General features: G+C 39.7%; 1 protein-coding gene across 3 annotated transcripts; it reads left to right on the top strand.

Annotated features, from left to right (window-relative positions):
* si:dkey-27h10.2 (rho GTPase-activating protein gacK) lies at positions 1 to 23,231 on the top strand. Of its 3 annotated transcripts, none has more exons than XM_028590085.1 (11): positions 3 to 182; positions 803 to 1,024; positions 1,210 to 1,311; positions 2,017 to 2,052; positions 2,299 to 2,334; positions 2,982 to 3,061; positions 4,155 to 4,251; positions 6,200 to 6,286; positions 9,126 to 9,368; positions 10,048 to 10,143; positions 22,010 to 23,231. In XM_028590085.1, exons 1-10 carry the CDS (start codon positions 149 to 151, stop codon positions 10,098 to 10,100), a joined length of 990 nt encoding a protein of 329 aa, XP_028445886.1. In that variant the 5' UTR covers positions 3 to 148; the 3' UTR covers positions 10,101 to 10,143; positions 22,010 to 23,231. The 3 variants fall into 3 exon arrangements, with proteins under 3 accessions (XP_028445899.1, XP_028445886.1, XP_028445895.1); XM_028590094.1 differs by having other exon boundaries at positions 4 to 182; positions 2,020 to 2,052; XM_028590098.1 differs by lacking the exon at positions 6,200 to 6,286 and having other exon boundaries at positions 1 to 182.
* Positions 23,232 to 24,522: the final 1,291 nt, after the last annotated feature.

Here is a 24,522-nt window from a genome sequence, read left to right as displayed (position 1 = left end):
CGTGGTTATTTTACAGGCACGCAACATTCTGAGGCATTGAGAAAGCAAAGCGGCATATGAAAGCATAACCTTTTGGCTCAGGGCTTTGATAATTCATACTGCATATGTGGACTTTTCCCACCTGCTGCTGCCATCAAACAAACTTACAATGCCATCGATCAGTCTTTCCTTCAATATCCTGGGTAAGGCTCTTTTTAGATTTACGTGTATTAATGAAATGCACCTGATTACACTGGATTATTCACTCATTTTATAACTAACAGTTATAAACAACTAAAGTGTTATGTTTTGTTGTCTATATAAAAGCTTTTCTGAGAACGCTACAACTCAAATGTTCTGTCTTTGTTTGGCTTTAGGTAATTTATTGTAAATGGTAAAAATGCAATACAATTTTTACATTAATGCTTGATATAATGCAATATTATTGTTAATGGATAAAAGCCTGAAGTCAGAGTGTATGAGTAAAACATCATAAGGTAAGCACGGCCACACCTTAATATACAGTACAGTACTTACATAGCTGGTTCCTGTTATCGCTTAAAATGAACATAGCTACTGTGAGTCTTGTAGTCTGATGAGCAGATGAGATCAGCAAATAAATTACTATTAATTCAAGTTCTTTTGTTATCAATTCTATATTGTATATGTGCAGAGGACACAACAAAATGACAACCAACTAACACAAAACAAACAGACAGTTTGTTGAATCTGAACTTGTTGCCAATGTTTTATGCTTAAATGTTGGTCAGTTACGTGTTCACCTATTGGATAGTTTTTGAAGAGGCTGTATCCTTTCCTGCAGGTTTGGTTGTGGCTTTAGTCACAGCACAAAATAACTCAAAAAGGATTCTCACAAATTCAACTGAATTTGATAGTAACGGAAATTATTCCACCACTGCAACACCCCTCAACACCAGTGCCAATGTCACCAGAACCACCGACGCCATTACCGTCACCTCCACCAGTACCTTGAACTTCAACGCGGACAACAGCACCATCCCACCTCCAACAACAAAGCAAAATGGTGAGAGATATTATCTGATCTATTTATTATCTGATGCACGTACCCATAAGTGTGTCAAGATCCCCCCGCGCCCCCCCCAAAACAATTCTTTTGACCTTTATAGCCAGTCCATGTCTTCTTTGTTTTATGATTGTTCCTGTCTGCATCATTGTTTGATGTTGGAGTAACAAGCTTCTCTTATTCAGGTAGTGGAGGTTCTGGCAAAGAACCCAGAAGTACAGTTCCTTTGATCACCACACCAAAACCCATTGGTCCTAAAACCTCAAAATCGGCCGCCACAACAAAAAGTGAGTTGAGGCTGCTGATGAACCATATTCTACAATTTGATGCTCCTTGATAAGTCTGAGGATTTGAGAGCTTTAAATTACCAAACATTGTGATACGGTGGTACACTCTTATGTACAATTCCAGTAACACTTAAACTTATATGCCAGGCAGTTACAGCTGCATAGCCTGGAATAAGTATAAATAAAATAACTAAAATTATATTTATCTTGAGTATAAACCACTTTTCGCTTTGTGTGCTGTAATAGAACTAGAAAATTGTAGAAACACAGTTAAACAGCGACCAAAGACAGTGAATACTAAACTTACTTCCTTAGGTGGACAGAAACATGACTTCAATTGAATGCCGGTGTTGCTCTGTTTCTTCTCAAACTTTGCTAACACGTTAGCTATATCAGCTTTGTTAGGTGATAATGTCACTGTTGTGTTTTTTAACCCATTGCATTTAGGAGTGGATCCGAATTGCAGGTGGAATACACCGAAATTATTAAACACTGCATTACCATTATGAGATAGGGCATGCCTTGGCAAAAGTCAGCGCTCTCCAAGTGCCCTTCTAGTTTCTAGCCCTAGCCCTTCTGACTGTATTGGGAACAGAATGTGAAATTTAACTATCATTAGCCGTTTTATACTGACATCCCAACTTCATATTCAAGACATTGTTTGATGTCAACTTTTTCTCTTTTGAAATTCTTTTTGTATTTTAACAGGCACCACTACCACTGTTAAGCCAAAGCCAACAAGTAAGTTCCAAATGATATCAAACAACATATGTTTGAGACTGTAACTGTAGCCTACTGCAAGCTTGTCCATAAACAGTAGAAATATGTCAAATTTTCTTCATCTTCATAAACATGAATTCAGGGCGGCGGGTAATGTAGGCGACGGGTAATCATTAGCAGTTTTATACTGACATCCCAACTTCATATTCAAGGCATTGTTTGATGTCAACTTTTTCTCTTTTTAAATATTTTTTGTATTTTTAACAGGCCCCACTGCTAAGCCAAGTACAGGTGACAGCACTGGTAAGTTCCAAATTATATCAAATAACATATGTTTGAGACTGTAACTACTGCAAGCTTGGTCATAAACAGTAGAAATATGTCAAATTGTCTTCATCTTCTAAAACATGAATTCAGGGGCGGTGGGTAATGTAGGAGGCGGGTAATGTAGTACTACTGCTTTTGTCGCTATGACCACCTTTTCCACCTTTAACGTTTATTTACGTCTTTTGAATGCACCTCTGAAGCACTGTGGCCACTCTATTCGTCTGTTTGGTTTGGTTGTCATGGTAATCAAAGGCAGTGAAAGGGGGAATTGGATCCCACGTAACTTCTAGACAAGTACCGCAATCAGGCTACATAAAATATATTGATGAATATGTCGTAAATTATATTTGTCAACACTGAGCCTGCTTCACGTGGAGAGTGACCTCACAGAAAAAGTCTAAGCAGAAGAGATAACTGATGCTTAAGATGCCAAAAATGAGTGGCGCAGATCATATCCTAGTTAGCGGCAACAAGTGCATCCTCAGAGCAGTTTTACCAAGGATCATGTGTATGCGGTCTAGGTTATCTGTATCTACCTCCCTCCCACATTAACCTAACCAAACCTCCATCTCACCCGCCACCTATGCATGAATTGTATTAATGTTAATGTTACCCTCCTTCAGGCATTATCATCCTAGTTGTGATCCTCCTCATAGCTCTTGTATGTGGAGTTGCCTGCTACTTTGCACGGAAGAGAGGAAGGGTAAGTAGAGTAGCCGTTTGTTTCCACTACCAAACGGGAAATAGTTTGGCATTTTGGGAAAATGCTTATATGCTTTCTTTCCGAGAGTTAAAGCAACACCAAAGATTCTTTTGTACCTTAAAATAATGTTTCCAAAATCATTTCAGTGGTTCATCAACTCGTAACAGGGTGAACGGCACTTCTGCGTTCGCTTTGCGGCCCTCTATCGGCTATAACCGCACTATGCAAGTTTGCCAGATCGGGTATCAGATCTGTAGTTCGAATGACAGCGGTAATGGACAATTCCGCTTCCAACCTGTAAGGGGACTGAAGAGATAAAATGCTTTGGTGTTGCTTTAAGGTGCTGACACACCAACCCGATTATCGGCTGATGGACAGTCTGGCGAGGTCGGTGACTCCAGTCTGTTTGGTGTGTTCCATGCCGTCTGAGGAGCTGTCGGCTTTAATTTGGGCCGATTTGACTTGTTGAATCGGCCAGTGGGCAGTCGGACTCAAAACACTTAGCAACTGTATGGCCTATTTGTCGCTTAAAATGTTTTCAGAAACACGTTTCGGTGAACTATTTTTGTCAAATACAAGATCGTATTCCGAACGAGCCGCCATTATGGTCTGGCTTTGAAATTCGTGAGAAATCATAATCAGTCCGACTGCCTTTTCTTCCGACAGTCGGCCGTCGGGTTGGTGTGTCAGAGCCTTTAGATGCGAAGATACCACCCTCTTGTTTGTTTTCTAAATATGAAACTACCACCAACAGCCAGTTAGCATAGCTTAGCATAAAGACTGGAAACAAGAGGCAACAGCTAGCCTTAAGCTTACTAATACTAATTGTATTTTTACAGATACACAACCATGTAAAACCATGGCATTGTTGGTACAACAACAAGACTGTTAATTAGTGCACTACAGAGGTGTTCACCTTTACACAGTGCCAGTATTCATGCTAAGCTAAGCTTACTGGCTGCTGGCGGTAGCTTCATATTTATTTACAGACATGAAAGTGCTTATCAATTGTCTCATTTCCCAAAATGTCGAACAATGCCCTCAATTTTGTGACACTAATATGTGTGTGTGTTGTGAATCCCTTTTCCTACAGCGCTACTCTGTTGACTTCACTTCCAGACCGGATGAAGCCAACATCCCTCTCAGCACTGTGGAGCCTGAGTTGCCTATTGATACTACATCTCAGAACGGTCAGTCCAACACACCCACATTGTACATCAACTACAATGTTACACACATATATCACTGAGACCATTGGTCATTTTAGGTTCGGGCCCGACCATTTTGACCCATCTAGCAGTTCATCCAATAAGCAGCCTGAGGAAAGCTTTGAGTGAAAGCTTCTCAGCCAATCAGCGGCTTCTACCCGCCTGCCCACAGGCTGCGTCGTCACCAGCAAGTGATCCAATGAAATGAATGACGTTGAGCAAGCTCAATGAGATAGACACAGAGTGTAGTTATTAGCTAGCGAATATGAAACGCAAAGCGAAGCAAATCAGCTTGTTTTCATCTAAATTCAGCAAGAAACACTCCAAGGAGCAGGAGGAGGACATTTTAAGTAACGCGGTTACAAGGCACGATTTACCATCCTGCTCGGCCGCCCTCTCCCCATCAAGTCCTCCCGTAGCCACACCGTCACACCAGCAAGGCAAGTAGTGTCTTAACGTTATTAGTGTCTGGCTGTCTGAATGAGGGGGGAACCTGAATACATTTGGCTTATTTTAATTGGCCCATCCAGTTTTCTGGAGGCCCACCTACAATCAAAATCCTGGCGCCGCTAGTACCTGCCACGCACAAGCTGAGTTAGTGCGGATTTCAAGTTGCGGCTTTCGTCGCTGTTTGTGACTTTGCCTGAGATTGAGTGACAAGTGTACTCGGTGTACTCGTGTACTCATTGACATAGGGTGTACTCGCCCTGTTGTTTATCTGGTTGCCATGACTTGGCGGGTGATGACGTCCTGTCACTGTTCCAGTTGAGGGGAGAGAGAGCGGATGACAGTTGGCTTGAGTTCAGTAGAGCACACGGCTCTGTAGAGTCGTGGAATTATGACTTTATATACTACATGTACATAGGAACAGGAAACCCTGTTGTGTGTCTGCCCTATTTCTGATACTGTGGCGGCAGAAATCAACATAGAGGAAACACTGGGTAGCTTTTATTATTATTATTATTATTATTATTATTATTATTATTATAGCTAAATGTTGAATCGGCTGCAGGGCTACTCTGACAGTTTTATATTTTTGTAAAGATACCCATTTTAGGCCTACCAATAATACTTTTATAACAGTACCCATAATAATTTGGAATATTTTTAGTTTTTTCTTTCCTTTTATTTTTACTGCACAACCTCCCGGGCTCCATTGTGAAAACCTTTGGCCTAGGCTATTTCATTATATTGTATCCAGACAATTGATAGTATTAATTATTGCGCGCGCACACACACACACACACACACACAAAGACATACTGAATTAATAAAAATAAAAAAATTTTGTACGAATTTATGTAGGGCTGCTCCCTCTTAGTGGATTAGTCAACTAATCGGTGGTTTTGGTCTTAGTCAACTTAGATCTCTTTAGTCCATTAGTCATGTTTGATGCTTTTTTCATGCTGAATGACTTATTTCCAAGAAACGTACGAGCACCTCTCTAGTAAACACAAGAATTAAGGGTTGACATTTTACCTAAGAGATATCACCGTGAAACTTACTTTGATTACTTTCATTAAGGCAATTTTTTGTTGTATTACACGTTTTCTGAAATGTTGTGTTTAAATATGCAAAGGAGGCGTTATCTTATTCAATATATGCATCATTTTGCATGACTCTTTGCAGAGAATCTCAGATTTACAGATCTGTCGATTAAATCAACTAATCAATTAGTCGATACAATTGAATGAGTGTTAGTCGACTAAGAATTTCTTCAATCGAACACAGGCCTACATTTATGTCATTTATCAGATCAGACTCCGTCCCCACCCAAACCCCTGCCGCCAAAATCTCACTCTGAACTCAACAAAACTTGAGAGCCCTGTATCACATTAATAAAAAGGAAAAAAGAAAACAAATCCAAACAGATAGTGCTATTCTGTTGTTTTAGAACTATTTGAAATACCTGTCCATGTATTCTTTTCAGGACTGAAAACCTTTGAAAGTGCAGAAACTACTACAAAAGAGGAGCAAAAACCAGAGGCAAAATCTGGTGTGCAGGAGGAGCAGAAAGGTGTGGTGTGCTAATTTCCTTCCTATTTCATCAAGATCAGTTAAACTGAATAAAAGGAAGTACAGTTTGTGAGCGCTCTATACACTAAATTAACAGTGAAGACCTGCAGATGAAATGTGTTTTGATTCAGTACAGAAATTGATTTGTCAGCCTAATACAAACATTAAATAAAATAATGTTGGATTTTTACTATACGTCAAGCAACTTTGTCAAACCAAAAGATGTTCATGAATTGATAGTGAAGGAAATCTGAAATTACGCACAGCAGCCTGACCCACACAGGGCTTATGCAAATGAATTCACATCAGTTAAGAAGTTCCACAGGAAATTTTGAAATGTCTGTGACAGAAAGTATTACCAACAACTGCTACCACAAATTGTTCCCTTATTACATTGAGAGGGGAGAAAATGTGACAGTACTCATGTCTACCACTTGGTGGAAATGCAAGCCAAGTTAACAAATTAACAGTTTGTCATAACTGCACCTGACACCTCCTATTACAGGGGTTGTAATTCAAATTCTGATAAAAACTATCATGTTGAAATTATTTAAAATCCAGATATTAGGATTACCGGATAAGCAGACGAAGATGGATGGATGGATGGATATTAGGATTACTCCCTCTATAATCTGTATATGTTCTGTTACATTTTTAACTAGAAAAAGCACAAGTGCTTATTCTTGTCTTACTGTTTTGACGTTTTCCTTAGTCTGAGAATGAACCTGGATGGTATGGTTGTTTTGATTCAACCTCATGTCAAGAGGAAGAGTCGGATTTGGCTGATGATGACTGCTTGCCCAGTGCACTCACTTGTTTTATCTCCAATTAATGAAGTGCAGGCTGAAGAAATCATCCTGACGCTTGGCAAATTGTAAATTACAAAAATATCTGTGACGAGCTTATCTTCTGCAGCACTGACTAGAAATGTGTGGGTGCGAGATAAGATAAGAAAACCACCACAATGTTGTTCAACACAGTTGTTCTCACAACTTCGACTTCATGAAAACACTCACACTGTCTCCCCTCGTCATCATGAGCCCATATAAAATAATTATTACATATATACATTTAATGTGAGTGTAGTGTATTAAGCAGCTTTTTTTGGTTGTCATTTTGACATATGACAGTAATGAGAAGCATGTTTAAACCACAGAATGAGATTAGCATGAAAAGAAGTGTTACTGAGGATTTGAACTTGAACTGAACACTGGAATACAAAGGTGACAAAAGAGGCAAAACATATCAATGGTTAGTCATCCTTTATCAGGATTGAGCGCTCTTTCGCAGTTAAAAAATATTTCACTCCTGTGTCACTTTAGTGAAAATACATCTTCCTCTTTCTATTCAGAATCAGAATCAGAAAAGCTTTATTGCCAAGTACATTTTTTCCACATACAAGGAATTTGTTTTGGTGTTGTAGGTGCATGTCACACATTTTCTAAAATAAGTTAAACAAATAGGTTAAACAGAACAAACAATATAAGTATAAATATATATATATATTAAAAATAAGAGTTTATATTATATTATAAATATTCCTTTAGTTAACCAGGCAACAGTCTCATTGAGATTAGAATCCATTTTTCAAGCTATGTGCCCAAGAAGGTGGCATAAAAACAGTTACAAAATAAACACAGCCATAATACCTGATGGGTATTTTCATTAGTTTTGCAGGTACTTGGTCATACACCTGATGATGGCGCTCGATGAAAAGTCAGGGGATTACCAAAGTTATAAGGATACATCCTCTGGGTACCATGGACGTCTGTACCAAAGGATTCAAGGCAATCCATCTGATAGCTGCTGAGATATTTTAGAGAGAGTTCCATGGTTTAACTGAAAAACTCTGGGTAGGCACTGCACCCAGCTGTTGTTCCCCAAGTGTTAATTAGTGAGCTTTAGAGGTGCTGGAAAAGCATTTTCTTTTATGTTTTGAAGAGAGCCAGGCTAGAAGTTTCCCTCTGCCTCCAGTCTTTAAGCTAAGGTAACTGCCACCTGGCTCTATCTCAGTACATATCACACAGACATGAGAGTGGTATCGGAACTATTTCTTTAAATATTGTATTTTTACCAATGACCTTTTACATAACAACAAGTACCAACATCACATATCCAGTATAATTAGACTAAAGGAGAATGCTAAGCTAACAGTCAGGTCAAGAGTCCACCTGTGATAAAGCGTCTGTTCATCCACCATAAACCAGACAGACATCATGATTTCCTGAAGATTGGAATGACACCCGAGGAGCCTTCCTTCTTACTCATGGCAGAATTATGTCTAGAACAACGGTCACCTTCCTCTCCCCTTCATCTCTGCTTTCCTTCCACCTAACCCCCCTGTCAGAAAATGATGGGGTTGCCCTACTTTCCCACAGCCTGCAACAGCTGCATGGCTGTGGCTCATTAGGAACTGGCCAGTAATCAGTCGCCTCATTACCAACATGGTGGCCTCCTGAAATGCCTTTGCCCGAGAGAAATCTCCCGCCTGACTGTCAGAGAGGGCAAAACCACTTCAGGCTATATGGGTGGAAGAATGCAGTGAACCAAATATCAAATCTGCTATGTCATAATAGTTTAAATGATGTCTCAACAATGTCATGCAATGAATGTATTGCAACAGCCTTACTTTCTATTGAAAATGCATGACATAAATGTTGGGGTTTTCCAGTTTATTCCATTATGACTCAAGTTGTGTGTTGTTTTTATTTATCCACATATTGTTTTCACTTATACAGTATGTGTCACACTATAACTGGATTCTGAGGAAGAAAAACAGTATTAATGTTCTTGAAAACCACTGAAAAAGCTATGTGGTTTGCTTTTGTTGTCCTTCACAGCTGAGGCTGATAAATCTGTTGTTGATGCCAGCGCTGAGTCTGCAGCTCCGACGCCATCCCCAAACAGCTCTGAGGACAAACCCAAAGAGGACGTTGTTGAGCAAAGTCCCCCAGCACCTGTGGAGCCGAGTGTGGAGGAGAAAACTGATGACGAAGGTGTCGTCTCCAATAAGACCTCAGTGGAATCACTGAAGGAGACAAATGAGAACAACAGCAACAATGCTGACTTCAGTCAGAAGAGAGGTTGGTATTTTAAGTTTGCCCCCAACAAATGGTTATTCCTCTTACTATCTGAGATGTTTTTCACAGTCCCAGTATACACTCATCTACTGATTATACCGAATGGTTTTCATCCTCTTAGGAGTGAAAGAAGAAAGCAGTACCCTGTGTTAATACTGCAATGTTTTTTTTACTGTGATAATTTACTGTAGACCTGTAAGGTGGTTATGTTGGCAGAATAGTAACAGAGTGACAGCTCCATTTCTATGTTCATATCTCAGTTACAACTTACTGCAACATCATTCATACATCACTTATTTCAACACATTTTCCGCTAATCGGGTGACAAAAAGCAGAACTTACAACTATGCAGTCATTCACATTGTTCATTTCCGGTGTAAACCTTCTTCGGTTTGTTTGGAAATTTACTTTCCTGTGCAACATTTAAAGATCAGTTCAAGTTTGTCTTGGAGTTGGAGTTGTCTTGGAGTTGTTGGTCACTGTTTCCTCGCCATACTGGCCGTAAAATGATCTCTCCCTAGTAAGGATCATAGACTGTAAGGATTCATTGACTCTTCTGTCTGCTTTACAGTATAGGAGAATTATCATGTCACATTGCAGAAGTTTGTTGTTGACTTTAACATTATGATTCACATCTCTAAACCAGCCACTGTTAACCCCTTGTTTTAAAAAAAAAAAATAGATTTGAAGAGGAGCAGCATCTTCTGGGACATTCCTCTCGATTGTCCAGTGTGAGACATATCGCCTTTCTGCCCCTGCGCTGTTCTTCAGGAACTCGGTAAGACCACAGTGGACAGACACCCTGCTGCAGCTGCTTCACTGCTCAGCCAGCTCAGGTGTTGGTAAAGGGGAAACCCCCCACCCTTACCCTAACCCCCCCCCCCCCCCCCGAACTGCAGGTCCACAGACCTCGTATACGACCACTGGAAGTGCTGTTACACCTTCCCTTCCTGAATTAAGATATTAAAAATAGAGGAGCCATAACCATTAAATCTAAAATTATGAAGTGCGCTTGTCCCCAAAATTGTAAATCACATTTACAGTCTGACATCCAGTAGTTTATAAATACACGCTGGAAGCTGCTTCCATAAACTGAGCCCTGCTGGTTGAAGAAGTCAGTATCACAACATACAGTATATCATTCACACTGTTACTACTATTGATTGCTTTTTTGAATTGATTTTTTTTAAATATATTTTTGTGCGTTAAGTAATTAATTAATTAATTAGTCTGACAGCAATAACAGGATCCACTTGTTAGCTTTTTCCCAAACTTTGCCTTTCACGGTCTCCACCCTCATTATGACGTGAACGAAGATCCACTCTTAGGTGATGACACATGATAATAATAATAATTAAAGCTGCAAGCAGCGTTGGACGGGCCCTCGCTCCTCTCGGGGTTACTGGCGGATGCCACTCCTTGTGACCGTGCATTTGCGCGGCACTCAGACACCGCAAATCTTCACCAATAAAAAGGCAACTCACTGCTGAGTTCAATGATACCTCACACAAGACTTTATGTCATACAGTTCATTAGTTATAAAAGGGGCGTGGCTAAAGCATAGGGGGCGGGTCAAACCATCACCAATATAAAAGGAACTCCCTGCTGAGTTCAATAGCCACTTTCCGACCGGAGGGATTTTTGCAGTTCCTAGAACATAAAATTCCTAGAACCCTTTTCTTGTGTTCCGACTGGCCCAATTTGGGGATTTTTAACTTCCTCTGGCCACAGTTCCTGTAACTCTTTCAGCTCCTACTTCAGGGCACGGTCTTTTCGCTGTTCCCTTTTCAGCATAGGAACCTAGGTCAACGAGGGTCAGGTTTCCGGTACAGACAGATCAACAAGGGGACAATTTTAACAATTTTTGGTTAAAGTATATGGGCCGGCTCAGTATCACATGTAGACCGTACATTCTAAACCTGTTTACACACCAACCAGACCGTCGGCAGAAAAGGCAGTTGGACTGATCAGTCTCCCCGAGTTGGTCAAACAAATGCCTCGGAACACACCGAAGAGACAAGACGTAATACGTCTCCATAACAGCAGGTGGCGCTAATCTGTATTGTTGCCCAAAACATGAAACCGGCAGCTGATTGGACGAACGTGTCACGTGGATCTGTTTTCTCTGGAAATTCAAGGACAGACTGTCTTCATTTGAGATCGACAAAGGTCAGTTTAAAAGATTTTTGTCAGATTTTGATAGACTCTAGTCATGCTCATTCCGCTCCCCATTTCCAGTTTAGCACTCTACCAATCAGATGGATAATTTGAGTCCGACTGCCGGCAGTGCCCACCCCGCCAATTATAGATGTCAAATCGACCAAAATGAAGGCCGACAGCCCCTCGGACGGACGACGGCACGGAACACACCAAACAGACTCGAGTCACTGACCTCGCCAGACTGTCCAACGGCCGATTATCGGCTCTATGTGTCCGGGCCTTAAGTTTCATGTAAATCGGACGATGTTTGTCATATAAGGCGGATTTCCTGTTGCCAGTGGGGGGCGCTATGACCAAAAGTCAATTTTGGCCTGTAGATGTCCTCAGGCCTGGACCTTTGTCAATCGTGAGAAATTTCGGGCAGATAAGACAACATACACTCAAGTAACAATAACTTCTTTGTTCATCGATAAATGCTCAAAATGGCCGCCATGCCACGAGCCACAGCGTTGGACGAAAAGTTTAGCTTTTAATAACTTTTCATCGTTGAGGTCTATAGATGACACAGACTGAATTTGATTGTTTTGGGCCTACTTCCTGTTGCCACTAAGGGGCGCTATGACTTTGAGTCAATTTTGGCCGGTAAATGTCCTCAGAGTTAGAGTCTTATGAATCATGAAAAGTTTCAAGCCAATATTGGACAACGTACACTCAAGTTACACCCACTTTCTGTTTCGATGGCAAAACACACAAAATGGCTGCTCCGCCACGGCCATGCCCTATGACGAAAAGTTTTTCTTTTAATAACTTTTCATCTTTAAGTCTTAAGATGGCACAGACCAAAGTTGAAGTTGATCGGATGAAATCTCTTGGAGAAGTTCATTAAAGAACTCGCACTAAGAAAATCACACTAATTTCGACTCACTTTCAATTCAAAATGGTGGACTTCCTGTTGGGTTTAGGGTATGGCTCTGATGAAATTTTTTGTACGTCTTGACATGCTACATATGTTTACCAAGTTTCGTTAGTCTATGTTCAACATAATGCAGGGGCTCAATTTTTTAAGTTTTGTAGGGAGGAGCTCGCAAGCCATTTTTGTGCGCCTATAGCCGGAACCTTAAAATACGTAAATTTTCACCAGACTTGATTAGACCGCCAAATTTTGGTGAGTTTTTGAGTATGTTAAGCCTCTCAAAAAGGCGATTCATTTGCCGGAAGAAAGGAAAGGAAAGGCAGAATTCCTTCAGTTTCAATAGGGCCTTCGCCGCTGTCGGCGCTCGGGCCCTAATAACTTCATTTGTATAGCACTTTTCAAACCAACGTTTTAAAGTGCTAATGATGGCAACTAAGCAAACTCAATCCAACTGATGGTAAAGCTCATTAGTGGGCCTTGAGTTCAGATCTTTATTTAAACAACTATTTCCAGGGTCGAAAATGGATGTTAATGCTCATCTATAGGCCTATATGCTCTATAAATATGAAAAAGCAGTCCCAATCCTTTACATTATTAATGCATACCACATCCTTTCTACCAATATCACTCTTTAAATCACACTTCATTCCTTTTTTCTTTCTGGTTCCTCTTGCTCTATCTTCCACTGATGGATGAGATTCCTCTCACACGAGTACTAACATGGGCCCTCTCAGTCTAATCATCATGTGCTTCAGGATGTAAGGCCCACACCTGCACCTGCACTCCCACTCTCTCACTATCTGCTCAGAAACACTCAGGGCCGAAGCCTGAGGCCCGAAGAATTCACACCACTCTTAACAGCTGATGATAAGCTCACATCTGAGAGGCTAACCGCTCAGATGCTCCATGTTAGCAGTCACGGATCATCTCCGCTCTCACAAAAACACCAGCTTCAGAAATCCCAAGCATCTCCACTATGCCACCTCAGCAAAGGCATTCAGTGCTGGTTCTTTATCTCTAAATACCTGTTCTCATAGAGAGTGGGTCTTCAAGATAACTAAAAAGATCACTATGACATCTAATGATATATGCATTTACTGTATATTATCGTTACATCTGGGTTATGATCTTCAGCTGACAAACATGTCACTGGAATACGTGTTCAAAAACACCCTTTTCCCACGTTATATCTTAACAGTAACATGTTACAACAAATGATTGCTCTGTTCTACGACAGTGTCTCATTATGACAGTGGATCAGTGAGCCAGAATGCACAATACAAGGACCATGAAACTGAAGCTGCTAAATTGGATTCAGCTATCATTAATTTGGTTATTCACAACTGTGCTTTTAGTACTGTGTTACTGTCAAAATGCCCTTTGTGAAACAGGGCCTACTATCTATAGTACTTACTTTAAGTCCTACATACAGTAAAAGACTATATATTAAACCAAAACATTAAAAAACATATTTTTTAACTAACCCATACCAAAGGGCTTTTGTTGTCTAAACCTCACCACACACAGAAGGAAGTGACCCCATTTTTTCTTTCTTAATTTCAGTAAAGTTAACTATGACATACAATGAAATAGATTGTATGAACTTAAAACAAATATCACAAAACACAAGGTTATGGAAAGAAATAACCTTTGTATTTGTGATTTGTGGTCTCTAATAATACCTGTTCCTTACAGCAAAACCTGCTGGAAATGCTGTGGCTCTCACTAGTCTGCCTGTATAAGTGAACACGTGTTGTAAAACAGTGAATAACACAATTTGAAAAAGAGGAGAGAAAAAGAAAATAGTGGACTCTTCACTCATTCCCACCTGGTCTGGGAGGTGATGAGCAAGCTGGAAACTGAAGTTGAAAGGCTGCTCACTATTCTGTAGTTGTGGACAATGGATATAAGCTGACAGCTCATAAACTAAACCAGCATAATTAGACCTGGGAATTCACTGTGTTATTATCCAGTCAGTGTTCAGCTTTCATGTTTGATGGCCAATGTTGGAGGAAACTGTCTGTACCGCCTGGGATGACTATTTCACAGCGAGGAGGAGGCAAGTTAAAAAGAGAGTGGCAAAGTGAGATTTAACTGTGTGAGACTAACAAGGGTAGTAGTTAGCCTGAAGCCGCTTGTTTTATTGTTGCACAGGCTCTTTTTGGAAAGGGGCTGCTGGTGCTGGTTCAGAGACAGATCATGGAGCCAAAGAGGGTCAAGGATCTGAAGCTGAAGATTTTATTTTGTGTGTTACTCATGTAGTGTATGGCTGTAGGGTCATAATGAGGCCTAATACTGGATGTTCTTTAAATGCTCAGGATAAACAACGACTTAAAATATTTGTCTCCTTTTCCAGCTTCCCAGTAATAGCAAAAGTCATTATTTCCTTGGGCGACATTGTAAACACAGATTCATGATGTGCAGGATGACAATGGTGCATGCGGTGAATGAAGGATCTTTATCTCAGTAATAACAGTGAAGGGAAGCTTCCTGCTACTGAGGTTTGATGTGGTTCAGACTGGCAGGTCGGCCATTACACCTGGGCAGCTTTACAGGAAGGAGGGGACTGTCGGAAAATGCAGACTGAAGAAAACAGCTGGTGGAGGCTGTTTCTGCCCCTTCCTCTCTTGACTTCCTACCACAAAACATCAAGTTTGGGTCAAGAAATTGAAAACTTTGTCGTGAAGTTGTGAAGCTAGCTATTAGACTTGCATCATTAAAGGGCTGCTTATACTGTATGCTGTACATGCAGTTTGGAGGCTGAAGGCTGTGTGTGTCATCACCTTTTTCATGTAAAGATGTTGTTCTTAAACGTAAAGGATTAACATTTTACAGTATTTAAATATAGTTCTCGTTATAGCATTTTTTTTTTTTTTGCGGTACATTTTTTATTAGCACCTTCAGACATACATAACAAATTCCACAATGTGTGGTCAAGGTAATGTCAGATGGCGCACTCGTTATAGCATTTAAAGTTTCCGGTGCATTGGATTACAAAACTTTTTCAAAAGTACAATGCTTAGTGTGAACAATGTTTTTCTTACCTACAATATAAAGTACACCCAACATGGACATGTAGACACGTACTTGCAGTTTGAAGTGAATTGGGGCTCTTTGATAGCACTTCATGTTAAATTATGTAAGTGTTGATGGCATGATGTCAGGGCAGGATTAAAATGACTTAACAATAAGTCAGTGTCATTCAGCATTAGGTGAAAAGGAATGGCAATAAATCAGTGGACAATTTTTTATAAGCAATATTCATGTGTAAATATAAAGTAAATAACACCTGATATGCTATATCCAAAAAGAAAGAAATAATTTGATAACCACTTGTTTCTTTAAATACAAAACATCGCCACATAGACATTTGGTTCATTCACGTCAGTGTTTTGGGATAAACAATGATACTCAGACACACCCTCATCCTGGCAAACACACAACAGCAGCCATTCATAAAAAATGTTGTTTTGGTTTATCATTGTCAACCTACAAAGCTTTGTAAAATGATATACAGGGCTCTACAGAAACTCTGATATAAACTGTATGTAAAAAAAAATTATTGTAGTTATACAAGTCATAGTTACAGGAAAAAAATTTATATAATTTGAATTTAGTAGATTTTGTATTTATTTTATTTTACGCACAAATAAATAAAGAAACCTAAAGCCAGTTGCCAGTTAGCTTCTTATTTTTTTGCATTTATTCTTCATAAGGGCAGATAGAAGGAAAGACATGCAAGGGCCCTGGGCCAGACTCGAACCCAGCAACCAGTTAGCTTAGCTTAGCATACTTACTGGCAGGAGACAAAAGTTGCATCTGTTGGACAAAGGTCAAGTTGAACAGAGGGCTCATTTTCACTTAAAGCTCCAATGTATAAGTAAACAATATTTACGAGCCATTCCAGGCATAGAAGTAAGGGTTATTGGACAAAATATAAGGATAATAAATCTTTAATAAAGTATTTGATTTCTAAGAATGCCATTCCCTTTAACTCCCCGTCAATTTATTAGAAACTCTGCACCGAACAAATCGGGGCGAGGAGACAAGATGTTCTTTTGCAAACGATTTAGGTGAGTCTGCCCCTTATGAGGTTATGGTGTGCTTTTGTAAATAAAAATAAAAAAAAAGGCTCAGACAATGACAAATGACAATGTGCTCGTCTTTAAACGGAAAACAATGCAGAACATTTCAGCGTTGATGTCATTAGACATGAACACCAGTCTGAGACCTTCCTTTATGTCTGAATGCATACTGTATGTTGGCCTCACAGTTTAGCTTCATGTCCCATGTCTTTATCAAAACTAGAGTGTGTGTCCTCCTCCTGCTTCACTTTCTTGACCTGCAGAGGCTTCTGGGTTGAAGTCTTTTCCAAAGGTCATAGGTCAGACAATCCTAATTAAAGGGTACACAGTGACTGCAGGGGAATAATGCGGCATTGATGTCAAAGTCAACTGGCTCACATTCTTTGCCTGTCATTGAGCAAGTCTCTGCAAAATTGGATGTGTGGCGGTTGCTGTGATGTGTAGCGCAAACCAGGATACATTTCAACAAAGGCCGCTGCACATGACAGAACCTGAAGAAAATGAAAAAAAAAACAATATTTCCGAGAAACATGGAGGGAGACATGAAAAATTGCTTACTTGTTGGCCTAAATGCCACCTTAAAGTAGTTTTCCTTCTCCACGATTCAACCATTTTTTTGTATTTTATATTCACGCATGCATGCAAAAGTTAAGTGGTCACTTAAAATCTTACATCTACTTTCCTTGACCTACATCGTTTTATTTTAAGAGATGTCAAATTATGCTAGGTCTTGACCTTCCCAATTAACACTATGGACATTTTACAACTAGAGTCACATTTTCTAGATTCTTCCTTTTTACTCGAGTCCATACTTGGCAGGTGGCCCGCAAAACATTTATAGGGGCTTAATTTAGTAGTGCATGTTTCACTTCTTCACACCACGCTGCAGGTGAGGGAGGTGGGGGTTACATAGTGAAAACAATTTGTAGAGAACACAGAAATAGTCAGCACTCCAGTCACACGATGTGAAGTCACAGTGGGTTAGTTCAATCAGGAGAGACAAGTGAATGAAGGAAACATGAATGTTTATTATAACAGATACGTAATATGTGATATTTAAAGTGACTATATGTAACTTTTAAATGTTTCTGAAGCTGTGTAGTGTTCCATCTGATGATCGTAAATGACCTGTAACAGCAAACAAGACTAACAGTGAAAAAAACGCTATTTTTTATATAGTTTTAATTAATGCCTCCGCACAAGTCAAATTTTTCCCGCAAATTCACAAAATGATTTAGGGCAGGTAGACGGCGCTACAGAGCACACATTCTGAAGGGTCACAGATTTCGGCTGAACACCAGAAAAGCCTGTGTTAGTGAGTATGCAGGTAAAAGGTAGCAGGAGATGCCTTTATGTAGGCCTATTTGTATTTTAATTTTTATCTTAGAAGTTAGCTGTTGTAGTTATGGCTGATACTGGGGCAGGGCCATCACAGAAAAGAAGGAAATTAAACGTAGAACAACTAAAAGCTAAATTTCATTTAGCGCAGACGTTTTATTCCTTTTAGTAAGTGTTTGTGTTGGCCTACTATTTTCTTTTCACTTGTCCTCCTGTACCTGTGTAAAGTATCCTTGGCTTTCATGAAATGCGCTATATTAATCTAAGTTATTACGTTGGTTGCTACAGCAATCTCTTATTGCTTATGCCTTTTAGCTTACATACATCCAAAGTAGGCTAAGTTACTGTATACAACACTTACAATGCAACGATGTATCTGTAACGTACTCTCTTATTGTAAATTAATGATTATCTGTCTGAGCAAAACGTTCATTGCAACTATATGACCTCCCCGTAATGCCAACTCCTAGACCTTTACGACAGCAGGTGTGGTAAAACCACTACTACTTTTGTCCAAAGGGGCCGCTGAAATCAACACAAACTGAAAGTTACATGTAGCCACTTTAAGTCTTGGCACAAAGTCTTTGGCGCTTAGACTCTACAGAAGGATTTGTAACCAAGGGGTGTCTGCCTAGTTACTAATGCTTTGTTCTTTTTTACAACTCACATTCTGTATAGAGGAAACAGCTGTCTAGTTTATGTCGAAGTAATGACAAGTTACTTACTGAAGTTTGGAAATGTGTCATGATTATCGGTGCACAGTAGCCTAGAAATCTAGACGCATCCTAGCGGCAGCAAATGTAATTTGCAGCCAGGATCAGTCTAGCAGCTCACGTTGGCTTGCGAGCTAGAAAAACCAAATTCTGGTCAGGCCAATCACATCGTGTATAGAGTCGGTGGGCGGGCTTAACATAAGGATGGCAGAGTTGCGACGGTTCCGCGTGAATTTCCTGCTACTTGAAAACAAAGAAGATGGCTGCTGCTGCTGCTACTGCTGGCAAACAGCGGTCTTTCGAATCGGCTTTAGCCACGACTCTGGAAGACTTGGAGTTAAGCACTGAAGTCATTCTTAAAAAAGGAAGATGTGTTCGGAGTTTTGGCGACCAGATACGGCAAAAGTTTAATCTATCATCTAGCGTTGCTCTGGTTGGCTATGAGTGCAGAGGGAATTTGAAAGACAACCGTTTATCCCGCCCCTTGGATTGAGCCCTGCTAATGGTGAGTTCCCACACCCAACATCTTGATGTGGGTCTGGCTTGTCAGGCTAGGTGTACAGGCCTTTTAAGCCTTGTTAATGTTGCTGATTCCCTAGGGACAGGATTAGATCAATGTTAACATTAAGTTGCAGAGAATTAAGACTCATCACTTATCTCCTGTTCGTCACACAAAAATGTGTGTGTACAGGTTTGTAATCTCCATAATAAATCAGTTACTTATACTGTAGGTTAATTTGTAAAATAAATTAGGTAGTAAGCTTGGATATGCATTAACAATCCTGAGTAAGCCAACAGATTTGTCATGATTGAAATTTCAGAGATCATAAATCACCGAAACCACTGTAAATGTGAAAAACCACGCTGGTGGGTAGGACAGTGGGTTGTTTTTGCCAGCATGCTCAAATTGACAATGTTAAGGAAAGTCAGGTCACAAAAAGTGACTAAAGTTCACTCCCTAGGGAGCTTTAATATCTGTACTAAATGTGGTGGCAACCTAACCAATATTTCTTAAGATATCTTAGTCAGTTGTGGACTGTTGTACGACTGATTGACCGACCAACGTTTCCGTCCTTATAGCCTGGCCACTAGTTTGCTCTAAAAAGATGAACACAGCATGAAGATGCATGTGCCCAGATCCCAATGCAGCTGCCTCTCTCAAGGACCTACTGCGACTCCAAACCCCATGAGGTCTTCGGTTGTAGGGACAGTTTCCTTTCCCGCTGTCCTCTCCAGGCTGGTTTAAACATTCCTGGACTGGCTTTGTGCAGTTGGCAGGGCTGCTGTGATCAGGAGGCCTGCTGACAGACGCACGTTCATTCACCTGCTGGTATCGCCTCTGGCATCGACTCCACATTCCTCAGGCAGTGTCAAACTGTCGGAGTCACACCATGGTTTTATTACATCTCTGTCACTCATCATTCCCACACAGTTTAAAGTGAACTTCTGTGAACGATCCTAAAAATGTTAAAACTTTAGTTTCCTTTTGTTTGATGTTGAAACATTCATGTGGACACAGTAAAGATTGTTATGAAATCAGCACGTCAAGCCTGATGAGTATGTTTCACACTATAATACACTACCAGGTATTTGTGGGTACAAGGTAAAAAATCGGCACTGGTTAAGACTTATCCAAAGCTGATATTCTAAATTTGATAGGGAAGGTCATCTCATGATCATTCAATGTTGGCACCTCGAAATTGGTCAGTGCATCCTTGAGAAATATGTGTGGTATATATAAATATGTGGCTCGAGCAAGCGGCAACCTTCGATGCTGAAAAATTAAGCCAATGTGGAAGTGTCAAAAACTGCAGTTCATCAAGTGGCCACTTGAGGCTGGTTCCAAAAGGGAGTCAATCGCCATAGACCCCCATGTTACAGTAAAATGCCCAACTTTACAGCGGAATTGAACATGTTTACAGTCTATTTAGCTAGGTTTCCCCGTTCATGACAACTGTGGGTGGAGGAGATGATTTTTTAAAATAATTTAAAAAAAAAAGTTTAAATTATATTTAGGCTTAAAGTTATGCATATTTAAGGGCGTTCAGAGGACTTTCGAATCTACTGATTGCAAAAATTGCATTAGAATTTCTTTCAAACGTAGAATTGATTAATTCTGATATAGTTTACCGTTTTAAATGCTGGTGTGACCGTCCCTTAACCCTGACCTTAGTCCAAACCTAAATTTAGGATTTAGTTTTATACATGTTTACTCTTTTCCATGAAATTCTGTGAACTAATATTCCGATGATTTACAGCTGAGCCATAAATCCTGTTTTGCTGTGAACAACAATCCTCTTTCTAGTTCAGGAAACCTAATCTGGGAGTGATCATCAATCCGTCAGTTCTGATGCATTTTATCGCTCCAGTTGTTCCGACTTCTTTTTTTGTGCACAACCCTTGTCATGTCAACACCATCAGTAAAGACATTCATTACTGCACAAAATACATACAAGTTTTAGTTCAGTTGAAACATGATGTAACGTTCAGCTGTGGAGATTTTAATGAAATTAAGATTTTAATATCTAACCTATTCTTTTCTTTTCATAACTAGAAACTTCTTGTTTCCTTTAGATTCCAAATTAAGTAAAAGACAGACAAAGAAATTTACTTAACCTCATGTATGGTTTTCACAAGGTGTCATTTATTTTACCTGAATGGCATTTGTGGGTGACTAAAAAGGATGATCATCCTTGCATGGGATTCAGTTAAGCATTTTCTTCCACATGACTAAATCCCCCTTGGAATGCCAGATCTCTCAGCAGCTAGGTTTCACTATAGTGACTAACTGGTCTCCACAGATCCCTATCTATCCCTGTGGCTCAACTCGGCATAGCTGTATAGACTAAGATCAATGTGAAGTCTTACCTGCAACCTGAACCTCAGTCGTCGCATTACTGGTATAAAACCAAACTCCTTTATATTGGATGCAGTTTAGATTAACTTGGGGCATATTTTAAGGGACAAAATACCACTTTAAAATATACGATTGGTTTAGAATTTTTGTAAAAATGCAATTGACCAATTGGCCCATAAACCTATTTAAAGTATCAAACGTATTTATGATTGAAGACTGTAAAGAGTCAAAAGTTACAGTAATAGCTAATTATGTATTTATTTAGACAAATATGTGGACAAATCCATAGATTTACCCTCCCTGTCCTGCTGTCACATAATGCTCAGGGACTACATTGTTTTTTGCAGCCGTTTATTGGTTAAGCATAAATCACATCAATACATGTGGAGTAGGATCATGTCAGCTATCCTTTCCCTCAAACAGATGTTTCTCCGTAGAGGTCAAAGGTCATGGCAAAGGCCACATAAACGTGGCCAAAGCAGAAGTTACAAGTGGAAAAAGCAGGTGATTGCAGGACGAGCGACTGTGGGACAGGATACATTGTTCTCATTGTTCTGTGGCTTTTTTCTCTCTTTCAGATTGAAGAGGTAACCACAGTGGAAAAGGACACGTCTGTTCATACCTAGTGAGAAATCTAGTGGGCTGTTGGCACCTTGTTGGGGAAAACAATTTATTGTAACATAGCAGCTTTTTCAAAGTTAAATGTCAGCTGAGCTCAGCTTTTTAAGTATTTTACTGAATGTTAATAAACTAGACTGGGTTTAGATAGATAGATGTATAGACAGACAGACAGACATAAGTCCCCCCTATTTTGCATTTATAAACAGTATATAAACATACATTTTTAATAGGTTTATAACACACTATGATGTTGTAAGCAGATATAAGTGTTTATAAATGTATTTATCAATATTAAATGTATTTATCAACTAAGGAGGGATTCCTCTCCCAGCACAGACAGGGAGACAAGACAATAGAGGCAATAGATGTTATGTGAACAGAATAGACCAACATAATAAAATTCATATAACAAAATGATACATAGAATGTGAACATATATGAAAAAGATGGATCCAGGAAGATGTCAAACAGAAAATAGGTGTCACCAAACAGCCAGAGCCGGAGCCACACAACCTCCTTTCCACCGTGTAACCTGGAAACTGCTTGTAAATACTACGGGGGACTCAAAGTCAAGTGTTACCTGTACTTTACAATATGGTGTGGTTTTAAGTTGTTATTAGCAATCTTATTAATGGTTTATAAAAATGTAAATAAATAAATCCTGTTATAATGCAATGTAAGTGTAAATACAAGCCTTGGCATTGTATATTTACTGTTAACTCCCCAACCAATACATCCTAAATGTGGACTATTTTTCCTATTTTATGGTCACATAACTATTTTTGGTAAGCATTTGTAAAATATTATTAAGAATAAGGCAGAGAGAAATGCTATATTACTGTTACAGTATAATCTTTGACATTGAATGATTTACAATAACTCTGGCGTATCATCTGGTGTTTCCTGTGTTTTGATGGAAATTAGAGCAACTACAGGGGTCAAAGGTAATATGACGCCATTGACAGGCAACGTCAATGCTCCAAGCAATAGATTAAAATGACAGATTTCTCTGGGTTTGAACATTGTTGAAAACATTTGGGATAATGTATGTACACAACTAAACAATATAGTTATAGTTTTTAGACAAATATATCATATCTTTAAAGTTTTTGTTATGCTGAAAAATTGCTATTATGTGAATGTCATTTGAATGTATTAAAGAAAAGTATTTAAACTGTGTCCCATATGTGTTTGCCATTATTTGCCATTAGAAGGCATTTATTTCAAAGTTTTTTTTATAGTAGTCTTGATCAATCTTGACCTCAGAACTAAATAAATTCCCAAAAGTTAACCAACCACATTGATGATAAAATATATATGGACATTTATAAACAGTACATACTACCCACTACTAAAATGTTGGCAACGTACAGGTTTCATGTGCTCCTTTGACCTACAAAAATAATTATCAGGTCAATTTGCATTTGTTAATTCCACCATACTATCCCTGCTGCTCCCCTGTTGACTTCTTTTTTTTTTTAAGATTATTTTTTATTTTTTTTTATTTGCATTTTTAGGGCCCTATTGATATGAAGGCTGAAGAAACGAAAGGGGAGAGAGAGGGGGAATGTCACGCAGCAAAGGGCCACAGGCCGTAGCCACACCCGGGCCCACTGCACCGAGGAGCAAACCTCCACACATGGGTGCCCGCTCTACCAACTGAGCTATCCAGGCGCCCCCCTCTCCCCCCCCTGCTGACTTTTACCAACTGTTCTTTTAGTTTGCCCCCAACTCATTTCACTGTAAGTGCATACATGAGCTCCAGGTGCAAACACATTTAGTTTAAAGTGACAGTGTTAAAAGACAGGAATCCCCCGAAACTGTGCTGCACACATTCCTGGGTCAGTAGCTGGCTTTCTGATTTTGGAACCACTGTTGTCTAGTAGTAGTAGACGTGTAGTAAAGTCGTTATTGGTGCTAATTCAATATTAAAAAGAGACTTGATGGAGGACAAACCATATTTTTGGGATGTTATTTGTTTCATTTCTTTTTACTGTGGTTAAGATAAAACAGTTATCTGCTATTTAAAGCACTATTTACTGCTGTGTGGAGATTCAGCTCATCACTGAAGGACGTACCTATATGTATGGATCTAGATTCCTCTTTGATTTCACAAGTCAATATAATATTTTTATAATTTCCATCTACAGTGATGTGTTGCCCAGTGTTTGGGTCTGATCCAGCTGCTATATCCATCCTGTTTCTAGGGGCTTCCGCTCTCCTTTAAAGACAAGTGATAGCACTGGCCTATATCAATCTGCCCGCAGGATGCATTAATCCACCATTAAGCAGATGAAATGTTGCACTGACCCTGCGGTGCAGCAGTGACGGCAGGAGCGGATCTAAAATTTGTGTGCATACCCCTCTAACCTGACCGCAGTCATGGACACCCTGCACCAAATCATCCAGTGCAGCAGAACACAAACCTGTTCCTCCTCGGAACTGGATCCAAATGTCTCAGGTCTCAGTA

This window comes from Perca flavescens, chromosome 2, assembly GCF_004354835.1.
Source record: "Perca flavescens isolate YP-PL-M2 chromosome 2, PFLA_1.0, whole genome shotgun sequence".
In the NCBI taxonomy this organism is placed as follows: Eukaryota; Metazoa; Chordata; class Actinopteri; order Perciformes; family Percidae; genus Perca; species Perca flavescens.
The sequence above is the reverse complement of the archived record's forward strand: the minus strand, read 5'-3'. Positions and strand labels throughout refer to the sequence as shown.

What these genes read in the sequence shown, in the direction of transcription:
- si:dkey-27h10.2 (XM_028590085.1), top strand. Translation starts at nt 149, where the DNA reads ATGCCATCGATCAGTCTTTCCTTCAATATCCTGG. An exon ending in AAGTACAGGTGACAGCACTG is followed by an intron (nt 2,335 to 2,981) that starts GTAAGTTCCAAA and finishes ACCCTCCTTCAG; the next exon opens with GCATTATCATCCTAGTTGTG. An exon ending in TTGCACGGAAGAGAGGAAGG is followed by an intron (nt 3,062 to 4,154) that starts GTAAGTAGAGTA and finishes CTTTTCCTACAG; the next exon opens with CGCTACTCTGTTGACTTCAC.